Raw genomic sequence first — 16,075 nt, 5'->3', positions numbered from 1 at the left:
TTTTTCATTTATTTCTGATCTGATCTTTATGATTTCTTTCCTTCTGCTAACTTTGGGGTTTTTTTGTTCTTCTTTCTCTAATTGCTTAAGGTGCAAGGTTAGGTTGTTTATTTGAGATGTTTCCTGTTTTTTAAGGTAGGATTGTATTGCTATAAACTTCCCTCTTAGAACTGCTTTTGCTGCATCCCATAGGCTTTGGGTCGTTGTGTCTCCATTGTCATTTGTCTAGGTATTTTTTTATTTCCTCTTTGATTTCTTCAGTGGTCACTTCGTTATTAAGTAGTGAATTGTTTAGCCTCCATGTGTTTGTATTTGTTACAGATCTTTTCCTGTAATTGGTATCTAATCTCATAGTGTTGTGGTCGGAAAAGATACTTGATACGATTTCAATTTTCTTAAATTTACCAAGGCTTGATTTGTGACCCAAGATATGATCTATCCTGGAGAATGTTCCATGAGCACTTGAGAAAAATGTGTATTCTGTTGTTTTTGGATGGAATGTCCTATAAATATCAATTAAGTCCATCTTGTTTAATGTATCATTTCAAGCTTGTGTTTCCTTATTTATTTTCATTTCAGATGATCTGTCCTTTGGTGAAAGTGGGGTGTTAAAGTCCCCTACTATGATTCTGTTACTGTTGGTTTCCCCTTTTATGGCTGTTAGTACTTGCCTTATGTATTGAAGTGCTCCTATGTTGGGTGCATAAATATTTACCATTGTTATGCCTTCTTCTTGGATCGATCCCTTGATCATTATGTAGTGTCCTTCTTTGTCTCTTGTAATAGTCTTTATTTTCAAGTCTATTTTGTCTGATATGAGAATTGCTGCTCCAGCTTTCTTTTGGTTTCCATTTGCATGGAATATCTTTTTCCATCCCCTCACTTTCAGTCGATATGTGTCCCTAGGTCTGAAGCGGGTCTCTTGTAGACAGCATATATATGGGTCTTGTTTTTGTATCCATTCAGCCAGTCTGTGTCTTTTGGTGGGAGCATTTAATCCATTTACATTTAAGGTAATTATTGATATGTATGTTCCTATTCCCATTTTCTTAAATTGTTTTGGGTTTGTTATTGTAGGTCTTTTCCTTCTCTTGTGTTTCTTGCCTAGAGAAGTCCCTTTAGCATTTGTTGTGAAGCTAGTTTGGTGGTGCTGAACTCTCTTAGCTTTTGCTTGTCTGTAAAGGTTTTAATTTCTCCATCAATCTGAATGAGATCCTTGCTGGGTAGAGTAAACTTGGTTGTAGGTTTTTCACCTTCATCACTTTAAATATGTCCTGCCACTCCCTTCTGGCTTGCAGAGTTTTTGCTGAAAGATCAGCTGTTAACTTTATGGGGGATTCCCTTTTGTGTTATTTGTTGTTTTTCCCTTGCTGCTTTTCATATGTCTTCCTTGTATTTAATTTTTGATAGTTTGATTAATATGTGTCTTGGCATGTTTCTCCTTGGATTGATCCTGTATGGGAGTCTCTGTGCTTCCTGGACTTGATTAACTATTTCCTTTCCCATATTAGGGAAGTTTTCACCTATAATCTCTTCAAATATTTTCTCAGTCCCTTTCATTTTCTCTTCTTCTTCTGGGACCCCTATAATTCGACTGTTGGTGCATTTAATGTTGTCCCAGAGGTCTCTGAGACTGTCCTCAGTTCTTTTCATTCTCTTCTCTTTCTTCTGCTCTGCAGTAGTTATTTCCACTGTTTTATCTTCCAGGTCACTTACCCGTTCTTCTACCTCAGTTATTCTGCTATTGATCCCTTCCAGAGTATTTTTAATTTCATTTACTGTGTTGTTCATCGTTGCTTGTTTCCTCTTTAGTTCTTCTAGGCCCTTGTTAAATGTTTCTTGCATTTTCTCTATTTCCAAGATTTTGGATCATCTTTACTATCATTATTCTGAATTCCTTTTCAGGTAGACTGCCTATCTCCTCTTCATTTGTTAGGTCAGGTGGGTTTTTATCTTGCTCCTTCATCTGCTGTGTGTTTTTCTGTCTTCTCATTTTGCTTATTTACTGTGTTCGGGTTCTCCTTTTTGCAGGCTGCAGGTTCGTAGTTCCCATTGTTTTTGGTGTCTGTCCCCAGTGGCTAAAGTTGGTTCAGTGTGGTGTGTAGGCTTCCTGGTGGAGGGGACTAGTGCCTCTGTTCTGGTGGATGAGGGTGGATCTTGTCTTTCTGGTGGGCAGGTCCACGTCTGGTGGTGTGTTTTGGGGTGTCTGTGGCCTTATTATGATTTTAGGCAGCCTCTCTGCTAATGGGTGGGGTTGTGTTCCTGTCTTGCTAGTTGTTTGGCATAGAGTGTCCAGCACTGTAGCTTGCTGGTCGTTGAGTGAAGCTGGGTGCTGGTGTTGAGATGGAGATCTCTGGGAGATTTTCACCGTTTGATATTACGTGGAGCTGGGAGGTCTCTTGCGGACCAGTGTCCTGAACTTGGCTCTCCCAGCTCAGAGGCACAGCACTGACTCCTGGCTTGACCACCAAGAGCCTTTCATCCACATGGCTCAGAATAAAAGGGAGAAAAAGTAGAAAGAAAAAAGAAAAGAAGGAAAGAAAGAAATGATAAAATAAAGTAAGATAAAATAAAATAGTTATTAAAATAAAAAATAATTATTAAGAAAAAAATATTTTTAAGTATTTAAAAAAAAAAGGATGGACAGAACCCTAGGACAAACGGTGAAAGCAAAGCTATACAGACAAAATCTCACACAGAAGCATACACATACACACTCACAAAAAGAGGAAAAGGGGAAAAAATAATATATCTTGCTCCCAAAGTCCACCTACTCAATTTGGGATAATTCATTGTCTATTCAGGTATTCCACAGATGCAGGATACATCAAGTTGATTGTGGAGCTGCTCCTGAGGCTGCTGGGATAGATTTCCATTCTCTTTGTTCGCAAAGCTCCCGGTGTTCAGCTTTGGGTCTGGCCTCGCCTCTGCGTGTAGGTCACCGGAGGGCGTCTGTTCTTCGCTCAGACAGGACGGGGTTAAAGAAGCAGCTGATTCGGAGGCTCTGGCTCACTCAGGCCGGGGGGGAGGGAGGGGCTTGGAGTGCGGGTCGAGCCTGCAGAGGCCGGCGTGACGTTGCACCAGCCTGAGGCGCACCGTGCGTTCTCCCGGGGGAGTTGTCCCTGGATCCCGGGACCCTGGCAGTGGCGGGCTGCACAGGCTCCCCGGAAGGGAGGTGTGGATAGTGACCTGTGGTCGCACACAGGCTTCTTGGTGGCGGCAGCAACAGCCTTAGCGTCTCCCGCCCGTCTCTGGGCTCCGCGCTGTTTGCCGCGGCTCGCGCCCGTCTCTGAAGCTCCTTTAAGCAGCGCTCTCAATCCCCTCTCCTCGCGCACCAGGAAACAAAGAGGGAAGAAAAAGTCTCTTGCCTCTTCGGCAGGTCCAGACTTTTCCCCGGACTCCCTCCCGGCTAGCCGTGGCGCACTAACCCCTTCAGGCTGTGGTCACGCCGCCAACCCCAGTACTCTCCCGGCGCTCCGACCAAAGCCCGAGCCTCAAGCTCCCAGCCCCGCCCGCCCCGGCGGGTGAGCAGACAAGCCTCTCGGGCTGGTGAGTGCCGGTCGGCCCCGATATTCTGTGCGAGAATCTCTTCGCTTTGCCCTCTGCACCCCTGTTGCTGCGCTCTCCTCCGCGGCTCCAAAGCTTCCCCATCCGCTTCCCGCTGTCTCCGCCCGCGAAGGGGCTCCTAGTGTGTGGAAACATTTCCTCCTTCACGGCTCCCTCCCACTGGTGCAGGTCCCGTCCCTGTGCTTTTGTCTCTGTTTATTCTTTTTTCTTTTGCCCTACCCAGATACGTGGGGACTTTCTTGCCTTTTGGGGGCAAGAGGTCTTCTGCCAGCGTTCAGTAGGTGTTCTGTAGGAGTTGTTCCACGTGTAGATGTGTTTCTGATGTATTTGTGGGGAGGAAGGTGGTCTCCGCGTCTTACTCTTCCGCCATCTTCCTCAATTCCTCCAGGATATTGTTTTTAAAATTCATTTTGAGTGATTTCTTGAAAGGATGGGTTTGGTACTAATTTACATCCCATAGTATTATCATACTTTCTCAATTCTTAGATGCCTAAAAAATTTTTTTACATTTCTAAAATTGGAATGTGCCATACAATAAATGTCGAAAGGAACTTGCCAGCCTTTCTTTTTTTCTCCAAACACTGACGTTAAATGATGGTCTCCTTAACTCCCAATCGCCTTGAAATAGAGGGGGTACATAGAACAAGGCTATTTGTCTCCATTAACTTTCTCAAGGCTTTAGGTGACCAAGAACTAATAATAAAGCATCCTCCGCTAATAATCTAAGCAAGGAATTATGTGGATATGGGCATGATGGTTGTCTGTGATTCTTTTCCATTTTCTCCCACTAGATCTTTCTGACTCACCACATTGATTCCCCCTAAGAGAACAGAGGGCTGGTCTGAGCCTCCTTCCCCGAATCCCATTTCTCAGAGGTTAGGCCACATCTCGCCTACTGGTGGATGACGGGGCTGGTGCTCTTCGGGCAGAGGCTAGTGTGGTCTTGGGCTGACGTTGGGGACCCCTCCACCTTCTAGAGTATGTCTGTAGGGCCAGAACCAGGGGAGTTGTAGCTCTTAGCCCCACACACTCACGGAAGGAGGGCTCACGGGTGTCGGGGGCAGAGGCTGTGAGTGGGAAGGGTGTCGCCCAGCCGTCTCGTTGAGTCGTTGGCCTGAGAGCCTGAATTGTCGCTGCTTGTGGTTCGTGAGCTTCTCAGCCCTTTACCCCAGCCCGTGTCCTGCACAGAAGGCACAGCAGAACGTGAGCTTGAGCTGAGCAGAGCTTCTTCTCAGAAGTCTGACAGGATCGGTCATGAAAACTTGCTGTCTTTTCCCATTCCTGAGAACGGCTCCAGTAAGATAATCCCATCAGAGGGTTATTTATAAAAAGCTGTGGCTACATTCCCACATCTGGCACAGTTTAACCCCGGTCAGAGATGATGATGCCGACGATGATTGTCATTAGGAAGAGTAAACCTTTTATGTCACGAAGCAAGGAAATTGAGACTATCTTTTTGTAATGCCATTCTTTCTTTCCCTATAGCTCTTGGGACCTGCTTCCTAGAATGTTTGCTTTAGAACTTGATAATGTCAGGTCACTTAAGTCAGGTCACCCATAAAACTCTCTTTTTGGAACAGACATATGCATACTAATATAATACTTTCTTGTATGTGTATTCCTAGTCCTGTAGATGTCAGGGTTGCAACATGTAACTTATCCCACTGTCCCAGCTACTCTCATGATCTGCAAATCCATGTAAGACCCTGGAGAGCACGGGCAGGCTTTCAGGTCTCGGGCACTTCGGACATGTGCTCGGTCAGCACTTCTCAAATGGGACCCCCAGCATGCTTCCAAAGGCAGAAGAGAGAGAACACATTCTACTGGTAGACAGGGGGTGGGTTCTGGGACCACAGAGTGGTTTCTTGGTTTATGAACTAGTGGTACCTGGGACTTCTTTTGTCTATAGAATTATGTGCCCTAAAATAGTACAGCTTGTCTGCATAAGTAGAACAGATCATCAAATAGTTTGTTTTTATCTTATTAGTGCCAGTGAAGTTCATGAATATCTTCCAACAGACAGCAAGGCACTGAGCCACATTTTTGGATAGCACTTCGTTGTGAGAGCTTCACGAGGGGTTCAAGGAGATTATAAGGTTTTTAAAAAGAAGTCACTGTATAAATTATATCCCGTATCTCTTAACTAAGGAAAATTTAACTACCAGTGCCCAAATAGAAAAATATAAATTTTATTTATAAAATAAAATTTAAAATATCATTTTAAATAAACCACCTCAGTTTTTGCTAAATCACATTGTCCGTGTGTGTGTTCTTTCCAGACATATGAAGATTCATGAGAAGGACCCCAGCAGCGCTACAGCTGCAGCCCCTCCGTCCCCACTGAAGCGCAGGCGGCTGTCCTCCAAAAGGAAACTGAGTCATGATACAGAGTCAGAGAAGGAAGACCCAGCGCCCGCTAAAAAGGTCCTCTCTGCCCCCAGCACAGATGTGCCTGCCCCAGGGACTCTTGGCAGAAATCCCTCCAGCCTTTATTTTGCAGTCTGGGGGCTTGGTGGACACCCATCCCAAGCTTCTAACCTGTTTCCCTGCACTGTTTCATAAGGTCTCTGGAGAAAAAAGTACCTGTTTGCTCCTCCTTTGTGGAAGGAAGAGCCCCCCGGCTGAGCCCACGGATGATCTGAGGAGCTTGTTTCATTGCTCCTGGGGTTTTTTGTTTCTCCAGCTAGAATGGAAGAGGCTCTGCTAAGTATTAGGGACTCTTTTGTCCTCACACTTTTATTCCCAGTGCCTGGCAGGTACTAAGGGCTTTCTGCCTGATAAAAACGCAGGGAAGAAGGTCGGGGAGGAAAGCCGAGCTCCCCCCACCCCATCCCCAAATTCTGCCGGAGGTCCACCTGGGACCACTGAGAATCAGAAAAACTATGTGGAGCCTGGACCGTGAATATTTGTTGAATGGATGAGTGAGTTGAGGGTGGGTGGGTGGGTGCTGGTGTTCGGTGAGGTTTTGTTACATGAAACGTTGGTCAGTAGCATCCTTAATGCCTAGGAGGGAGGCGTCCTTTTCCTTTCAGATTCTGGATTTAGTGTCGGCTTCTCTGAAACAAACTACGTGGGAGCTCTCCCTTGTGACTTAATGTTTCTTCTTTCCCCTAAGATGGTAGAGGACAGGCAGTCGGGTGACATGGAGAAGAAAGCTGATGAAGTGTTTCACTGCCCACTGTGTTTCAAGGAGTTCGTGTGCAAGTACGGGCTGGAGACCCACATGGAGACCCACTCAGATAACCCGCTAAGGTAGGAGAGGGGCTGGGGCAGGCTTGTGCTATGGGGGGCGCCTCCTTGTGATGTGTGATGCAACCTACCTCCTGTTACTCCAGCCTGGGCTGTGAGGCCATTAGTGAGGCCGATCAGAGTGCTTGCGGGGGTGGAAGTGGGGCTGAGAGGGGTCAGAGCAGGTGGCTGCAGCCCCAGGAGGATTCACCAGCGTCACGGTGCTTCCTGCACTCCTGGCGGGGCCCCCGGGCGATCCCCATGAGCCCCCGCCCACGGGTAGCCTCCTAGCACCGGGCTTTGGGCAGCAGACACATTTTCTTCACGGATGGTATTGCAGCCCAAATGGTCGTTAGCTGCGCCCGTGTCTGTGCTAAGGGCGGGAAGGGCGGATCAGGTGCTCATGGGTGTCTGGAATGGGCTGGTAGCACAGAAGCCGAGGAAAGCATTTGGGGGCAAGACAGAGTTCTGTCGTGCAGGACACGGGACCTGAATGCAGCCTGTCTTAGTAGCAGCAAAGGTGATGGTTCTGCTGGTCCAGGCTCCGCATAGTTTTTCTGATTCTCAGTGGTCCCAGGCGGACCTCCGGCAGAATTTGGGGATGGGGTGGGGGGAGCTCGGCTTTCCTCCCCGACCTTCTTCCCTGCGTTTTTATCAGGCAGAAAGCCCTTTGTTCCTGCTGAGCAGGTACACGCTTCCTCTCTGAAACTGCTACTGTATCATTTTTAAGGTGCTGTAGGGGAGCCTCTGGTATTGTGAGACTTGAAAGTAGCACGTCCCGAGAGGCACAGCTGAAGGTTCCCAGAGCAGAGGCCAGTGCATACGTGGTTGCAGCTTTGGGTTTCAGAAGACAGCTTGGGAGTGTAGAAATCTGGACATCTGTTTGTCTGACTCACCAATACATGGACCACATTTCCTTCTTGGGGGCACATGTTTGGTTGTGACTTAGGAGTGAAAAGGTCTGAGGCAGCTAAACATGTTTGTGTTGGGGTAAAAGCCTAATTGTCCAGTAACATAAAGTCGTGTCAAGTAATCATTATCCTTAATCACGTTAGCTTGACATTTTTTCCATTAGAGAGAGAAAAGAATTTATGGAGAGATTAAACTCTGAGCAATTGAAGTGCTAGAACATGTCTTTAGGTGACTGCCCCATCTTGGGAAACTCCTGGATGTGACGGGCAGGCATGGACTGGTGGTCAGAACCCTGGGTCCCTGTCCCACCTCTGCTCACATGGGCTTGGACCAGCTGCATCTAAACCTTGAAGGAGAGTTGGACCAGATCGTCCTTGTGCTCCCTTTCAGGCCTGAAATTCTGTGACTCGGAAACCTGCCTCTTAACAGTTGTTCTTCTGTCTACCAAGAAAAAGCACTTGGCTCTTCCTTTTGTAGGCCCTGTCATTCTGAGAGATTCAGGAACTTGACTTCATGGTTTCATTAACGTCCACAGCATCCCAGGATGCGGGCTGGTGGTGGGTGGTAACTATTGAAATAGTTCTCTAGATGCAGGACCTGAGCAAGCGGAGGTGAAGTTACCAGACAAACCTCACGTGGTGAGTCGCGGGCAGAGGCAGGAATAGCAGCTGCGACCCCCGACCCTCCGACCCCGGTCAGCGCTTCTGACCCGGCACTGCAGAGTGCCTGAGTCCACACACTGCTCCTCTCTGGGTTCCTCCCTAGGTTTTCTTTCACTTTGTGTTTTATTCTGTGATCAGATACCATCTTAGGAACTACCCATTTACCCCTCTTCTAGATGATTCTGTCCGACAGGGAAAATAACTTAACTCTCAAGAGAGATTTCTGGGCAGCTGGAGCCTGCACAGCACAGTGTATAGCAATGATAAAGGAAGATCAGGTGTCCCCTTCTTTAGTGCTGGCTGGCACCAGGGCGTGGGTGCTCCTGGAGTGGGGCCTTCTGGACAAGCACCTAATCTGGGGGCAGGCCGGGCTGGCTACTTGGAGAACATGGAGACGGGAATCGCCTTGGATACTGGTTCACTGTTTTACATGATTTGGTGCATAATTCACTTGCCGTGACTCCAAGGCTGTGAAGTTAAACCTCAGGTCCTCCCTTGCCCACTTGGTAATAGCATCCTTTGTTTGGGGAGGGTGGACTGGAGGAGTCCTGAGCCTGGTGGGGGGCTCGGCCTCTCCCGGCAGTGGCGTGAGAAGAGGTTGCCTTGCATCCATGGTGGGGGGCAAGCATGCCATCCCCTGTCTGGCGGCTGTTGCTGTGTGGGTGGGTCTTGTGTCTGGGAACCAAAGGAGTTAATTACAGAACATAGTTAGTTTCCCTTCTCTCTCCTCTGCTCTGCCCTCCACATAATGGCCTGCTATCAGAGGATGCCATGGGGACAGGCATGAGCCGGCAGGGCCCAGCCAGGCAGTGAACTGTGACAGTAGCTGGTGGGAGAGACTGCTTGTTAACCCAGAGCTAAAATAGGCACCAACTCCATTTGCAAACCCCAAAGGCAGCAGAACCACAGTGGGATGCTACCAGTTTAGACAGAAAGTTTATAACTCGAAACAGCTGTTGGCTTCTTTCTCTCCCTCTCCTGCCCTTACCGCCCACCCCCAAAGCTGGCAAGGTGCCCGTTGTTCCTTAATAAAAAGCATTGGAAATCCAAATTCACGTAAACGCCGAGGCCTTTCTCCTGCAGTGCCTTGTGTTTCAAGTTAACGAAGTGGAAGCGTAGAGCAAAAGGAAGACACAGACCACTGTAGTGATTCTGGCTCCGAGTGTCGGGTTTGTTTTTGCCCTGGCGTGACCAGACCCGCAGTGACTTGGCCCTTCTGTCCAGCCCCCCAGACGGGAGAAGCAGAGGCTTTCTGGGAGCTGGCACTTGGGACTGGAGGTGACAGAGTGTTCAGTGAGCAGGTGGATGCAGAGAGGACATCCCTGTGTGAGGGTGTCTGGGTGTTGAATATCGTGCCTGGTTATAAGAATAGAACAGAGTAACAGGCTGTCTGCTGCCCTGAGTAAAGTTAGCTGGGAGGGAAGTCCAGGTCAGCAGCCACCAATGCAAACAGGAGGAGAGCCACGAGGGCCACCTTAAGTTTTCAAGTAGCCACATTCTAAAAAAGGAAGAAGAAAATAGGGAAATTGATCATGCTTTGCTGGTATACTAATATACCCAAAATATAATGTCAGTACAGAAATCGTCAGTGATGTGATTTCCATTCTCATTCTCATACAGTCTTTGCCATCTGGTGTGTGGGGCCTGATCGCAGCCCACCATTTCAATTGGAAGAGGCACATTCCAAGCCCCCAGCAGCCCATGTGTAGGTGCGAACCTAGGACAAGCCCACCTGTAGCTGGGAGGGCTTTGTCTCAGACCCCGCCCCCATCCCCATTTTGTGTCTGAATGACTAGTCTCTGGCTAATGGGGGCTGGGCTGGGCTGGGGGGACCTCTGGGTAGTCACGGTGGCACTGTGACTGCAGCTGGGGGCGAAATTTGGCAAAAGTTATTGTATCATCTTATGTGGCTTCTTGATTAAAGGAGATTGGGTAATAAATAATTTTTAAATTAGTTCAGCTAAAATGTATCCGGCAAATGAATGAGTGCTTGTTGTGTGCCAGGCCCTTGACCAGACTTAAGAAAAAAGTGGTGACAGTGGAGACAGGGCCCCTCGAGGGCTGTCAGCAAAAGAGTAAGAGCGATTATAACAGAGTGAAGTGGGTCAGTTCAGGGCCAGACAGGCCAGCAGCCTGTTGTCCAAGCAGAGGCAGCCAGGGAGCCGGATAGGTTGGCGGAAAGCTTCCCACGGCCTTTTACATTGGATGCTGGGGCGCTTGCCCGGGGCAGGCCCTCCTCAGTCCGGTCCAGTACCGTTCCTAGTTGTCTGTGAGGAAAATGTTATGGTGATGCCCTTAAATGTACATGGGGCGTTGGAAGGTGGGGATCTGAGTGGGCTCTGCGGGCACGCGGCAGCACAGAGGGGAGGGCAGGTGCCCACGGGCATGGAGGGCGGGCTGCCAGAGGTGGGGAGAGTCGCCAGGACCACCTTCTTCTGGATTCTCAAGTGTTCCAAGGAACGTTCGACTGCCTGCCCTGCGCCCCATCCCCCCTCTACCCATTCCCGTCACCTGCAGGGAGACCCTAAGACTGACTGACGTGGCGCTGGTCCCACACTTGTTAAATGTCATCCTAAAAATAGGGAGAGGGTATAACAAAATACTCTGCAGCATCTCGTATAAGAGCCCCAGGGGTCTGAGGCTCAGCCACGTGGAGGGCAGATCTAAAACGATGCTGGGGGCTGAGGGAGGAGAAGATCCGCCCCCTAAGCTGGAGGCCTCTGTCCGGGCGGCCCCTCCGCACCCTGCCCGGGGGGCCTCTCAGCCGCGTGGAGTGGGCACTGCCGCCGGCTTCTGGGTTCACCCCAGCCACGCGTTGAGCAGTCCCTGGACCTGCCCGGCTTCCCGCTGCGTTGCTTCGGTCGAACAGACCTAGCAGGGCATCAGGATGCAGTGTGTGCAGGCCAGCGGATTCCTGGGCGTGGGGAGGGCAGGCTGCCCCTGGCCAGGGCCCTCTCCTAGGCCGTCACTGTTGCTCCCAGCAACTGGGAGAGATCAAGGCAGCTGTTGGCTGTCAGCTCTGCGGCTGGGAAGCGGGGGAGGGCAGGGAGGGTCTGAACCGGGCGGGGCTCTGACGAGAAGCCGTTTGCACTCGCCCCTCTTGCCTCCGTAGACAGAACAGAGAAAATGAAGCATGGAATCCCTTTAAAAAGGAACGTCAGTCCCTCGATAAAACACTGTAATGAGCAAGAAATTCAGTATCTCAAGGAAGCAGCCAGGGTGACTGCCGCTTTCTCAGCAAGGTATTTCCCAGGTTCTGATGACAGGGCCAGGCCTGCTGCTGCTCGGGGTGTGTTGGGAAGACTCCCAGTCGAGCCGCTGTCCAGGGCCCAGGCATTAAGGACGTGACATGGGTTGTAGAAGGAGCTGGGACACCTGCAGTAACCACCCTCTGAACGCACAGCGCAGCAGTTGCAGCAGAGCGGTGCTGAGGGTGCCGGCTGCAGCCTGACCGGGGCCTGGCATCTCCGTGACCTCGGGCTCAGTTTCCCCGTCTGGAAAATGGATTTAGGGGCTGTGTGAGGATGAAGGGAGCATCCACAGTCCCCAGACTGTAACAATCAATCAATGAACATTTACTTCTGATACTATTATTTAGAACATGTGTTGTTTTTAATATTTTAACCCTTGCGACACTTACAGTTATGGGTTGGTGTCGCTCTCTGGGAATCTGATTCCAGTAAAATAGAGAAGGAAGCCCGTTCCGGGGCTTCTCCAGGTACCATTTCCTTGACAGAGAACATGAAAGCAGTTTGGCCTTTAGTCTTTATCGTTGTAAGTAGCCACTTTTATCTGATTTTGCTTTTGTAAAGATTGGGTAGCTGAATGGCGGTTTACATTTGGTTTGAGTCCTGCCTCCCAAATGTTGTGATCCAGCTGCACAGAAACCCAGATGATTAGAAGCTTGAAAGGTCCTGATACCTTTAAATTATAGAACCGCACATCATTTCCCTTAGATTGTTGGGGAAACCTGAGATTCTAAAGAAATGTGTTTCCTGATGTTTGAAATTTGCCAAAGCAGTCTTTCAAAAATATGTTTAGCATAGTGAAAAAAAATTTTTTAACCCTTTCTTGTGGCAGTGGGGGTCATCTGTCTGTCTGTCCCTTAACTGGGAGACATGATAGAACAATGTGGAAGTAAGGTCACCAGATGACACAGTATTACTGTAGCAAACCCTGGGAGGGGTTAGTCCCAGAATCGCTTAGCCACAAGCCTTAAAAATACTTCTTTTTAAGCTTTTTGGTGGCCTTCTTTTCCATTCCTGTAGATGCTTTTGCTGGTGATTTTGCCTCCACATTTACCTTGGTTTGACTCAGTCTTCTGTGTGTGTGTGTGCGTGTGTGTGTGTGTGTGCAAGCTCCCCTCCATTGTAGATCCTTCAGGAAGGTTAGTTGGGAAACCCACTCTGGTTAGTGGTTACACGTTCCTTGTTTCATGGCTGATGCCTTTAATTGTGAGAGTTAGTCCTGCTAAGTCACTGTCAGCCCTACTGTGAGCTGCTCTGTTGACAGCTTCTTCCTGTACCCCTACTTCCTGCACAGTGCCCACGCCATTATAGCATGTGTATAATTAGCACATTTCTACCCCAGCCCAGAATTCTGCAGTTTTCTTCTAAAAGGTAAATAAGAAGGAAGGGCATGTGTTGTAAAGAACGGCTTCCGTGGTGCCCTGCCCCACTGGGTGTGCCATGCTACGTGTCAGTCCTCGATTCAGTGACTCTTAAGATCCTGACGTTTGTTTTTCTGAGACTAGTCGTGGATCTGGGCATGAACAAGAACCTCATTCATTTGCATTGAAGCCCTCTGAGAACTGAAAGGACAAAGCCCCAGCTAACAAAGGAGAGCACTTCCTGGACCTCCCGGAGCTGCCTGGCCCATCCCTGGCCTGAGCTGTGGCTGGCAGGGTAGCTTCAAGATCAGTGCAGTTCACCACTGTCATGGAAGTCAGCCTTCTCTGACCACGTTCACAGTGTGCTCTTCCCGGCGAGGCCAACGTCAAGGCCAGAGCCCGTGTGCTGAGAGACTGTGAGTTTGTTTGATTTCTGAAGGAGAGGACAGGACAGGCTACAGATCAAGCACATGGTGAAGGTGCTCTGGGATCACAGTGCCTCCCTCCAGCCCCAGCACTGGCAGCCCCCAGTCCTGCCATCTGTTCCTTTGTATACCGGGGGCCACAGTGGAAACTTGGCTCACTCCCCTGCCTGCTGCTCTGGGGGGGGCATCTCTCTCCCCTGGAACCCCCCGCCCAGCCCCTCCTGTCTCTGCTTCACACCTCCCCAATCCCCCTCAGTGACACTGCAGGTGCCACAGCAGGCAGAGCAGATAAGCTGCAGACAGCTGCTTTTCCCCTCCGGTTCCAGAAGTTCCAACCCTGCACGGGCCCCAAACCTCAGCTCTTCCCTTACCACCCACCCCGAGTAAACTGAAGTGCTGGAGCCCCTGCCCTGGGAATAGAGCTGCCCTGAGGGAGGTGGAACCCTGCAGTTAGGGGAGCAGGTCGCTCTCCCCGCATTCTGAACTAAACGTGCTTCCTTTCTCATAGAAGCATTTGCTAACACGTGCTGAGATTCAAGTGTTTTCTGGGTGAAGTGGGCTCTGGTGAACTGCCTTGGGTAGAGAAACACTGTTTCTGTGAGCAGAACAATTTGGGGCTTACATATAGGGGATCATCCTTCCATAAGCCAAGGGCAGGCAGGATGTCCATATTGGCATTCGTCCCTGCGTTTCGTAAGTAAGCTCACCTTTACTTAAATTGTCCTTTAGAGTTTTTTTCAAATAATGAATTTTTGTTTTCTTCACGGTAATCTATTTGAGTATGTGATTTAAAAAGAAAAAAAGAAAGTTTTGTTCTTAGAAGAGTGGGTGGAATGTTATTAGCGTCTTTAAACCCTACAGCTAGATACACTTTCCCCCATTAAATGCATTTATCTTACTGACAGCGGAAGTTAGTTTCCATTTGGAACAGTTACCCTCAGTTTGCAACTTAAGGCCATCTCCGTTGCCAGAAAATCCGAAAGCAGCCTCTCGGATCTGTAAAATTTCCCCCTGGCACGTCGTCAGAGCACTTGCAAAATGAAATCATCCTCCAGTCACTCTGCCGTGACTCTTACGTACAGCTCCACTCCATCTAAATGTTTTACAGTGTGCTGTTCACGAGTTCCTGGCGGGGTTGAAAGATCCCCCAAACCAGGGTCGAGGGGAAGAGTGGTGGGGACCACCCGATCAATGGCTGTGGCCTTAATGAAGGTGACAGACCGAAGCGAGGTTAGCAGATAGCCCCAGCTCGGCAGCCAGCAGCATCACCTGCAGATTTGCAGTGACCTCCACTGGGCCTCAGGAGGAACCGAGTGTCTGCCTGACAAAGACAATCTAAATGTCTCTGGGTGACTGTTTTCCACGACAGTTTCATTTAAAGTCTGTCCGCAGATAGAGGTCCAAGTGTGAGATGGGGGGCAGTGTTTTTTCCCACGAGGGTTCTTTCCTTCTTTTTAACCAGCTTCTTGATGTGCTTCTGATTTCAAGGCAGATTTTAATTTTCTCTGCCACTTTTCAAGAAGTTTGTTTGTAAGATGAAAGTCTATATCCTTTCAGAAGTGAAACAGGAGCACCTTGATTGAAACCCTGTGGAAACAGAGGTGTGATGTGGTGGATGGAGGGCTCGTTTTCACGGCGTTAGGAGGCTCTTGAGTGCATGTGGGTGCAGGCTGTGGCTCCAGAAGAGAACGGGGGTGATGAGGAAGCAGGGGGTGCAGGGCAGAGGCAGGACTAGGAGGAACACACGTCTCTCCCCGTGAGTCTCCAGATTAAACGGCAGCAGTGGAGAAGTTCTGCTGTTCTGTGGAGTTCTCGAGAGCGAAAGGAGAGAATACATCCTTTGGAAATTAAAATTCCATTTTTTCTGCATTTTTGTGTCTGCTGTAATTGCCAGGAAATGAGTTATTCCTGATTTTTTTTTTTTTGTACCTAGCGCTATAAAATAATGGTTAAATTTGGTCTAGCACCTTGTAGTTCTCCGAGCATTTGGTTACCCGTTATTCACGGTAACTCTAAAGATCCCCACATACAGATGAGAAAGAAAACGGAGACTCATAGCAGGAAGGGAATGAGCTCGCCCGGGCTTGTAGCTTTAGTTGTTCATAAATTCGAGATCCTCTTGCTTGATTCTCACTAATTTATTTTCCACACTTGTCTGATCTAAGAGGCACCTGGTATGCTTGCACAAATACAGATTCCTGGGTTCCTCCTCCAGTTATTCTGATTCCAGTCCATCTGCAGTGGCCCCAGGAATCTGGTTTTTAACAAGGTCATGGGGGGATTCTTATCTCAGGCACGTTTGGGAAATTTTACACAGCAGGCAGCTGAAATACAGATGAAACAAGTTGTCCAAGGTCACACACTCTGACTCCCCATTCCCAGCTGGGACTCCCTGGTCCCTGCGCCTATCCCCCCACTGCTCCACACCTGCCTTCCTCGGAGGACACAGCCTGTGGTTGGTGCCAGGTAATTCTGCCACGTGTGTATGGAGCGCACACTTGGTACCAGATACCAGAAACGGGAAGAGTTTGAAGGTGAATAAGAGAATGAAGGAGGAGATAGATATGTCTAGATAAATGGTGCAAACTCAGCGTTACTGAAAATTCATGGCTACGATAGAAGGGCAGTAATCCTTATCGCCACCTTCCGAGAACCTCTCCATTCCCTTGTAC

The 16,075-nt window shown here is 48.9% G+C and overlaps 1 protein-coding gene across 3 annotated transcripts in view; it reads left to right on the top strand.

Moving 5' to 3' along the window:
- RREB1 (ras responsive element binding protein 1) overlaps nt 1–16,075 on the top strand; it is a 66,450-nt gene that overhangs the window by 27,220 nt on the left and 23,155 nt on the right. For all 3 annotated transcript variants that reach the window (XM_065885286.1, XM_065885287.1, XM_065885285.1), the window contains exons 4-5: nt 5,847–5,991; nt 6,683–6,819. In XM_065885286.1, the coding sequence (XP_065741358.1) occupies nt 5,847–5,991; nt 6,683–6,819 (282 nt within the window). The remainder of the gene's footprint in view (nt 1–5,846; nt 5,992–6,682; nt 6,820–16,075) is intronic.

This window comes from Phocoena phocoena, chromosome 10 (assembly GCF_963924675.1).
Source record: "Phocoena phocoena chromosome 10, mPhoPho1.1, whole genome shotgun sequence".
Lineage (NCBI taxonomy): Eukaryota > Metazoa > Chordata > Mammalia > Artiodactyla > Phocoenidae > Phocoena > Phocoena phocoena.
This window is presented reverse-complemented; position numbering and strand designations above follow the sequence as displayed.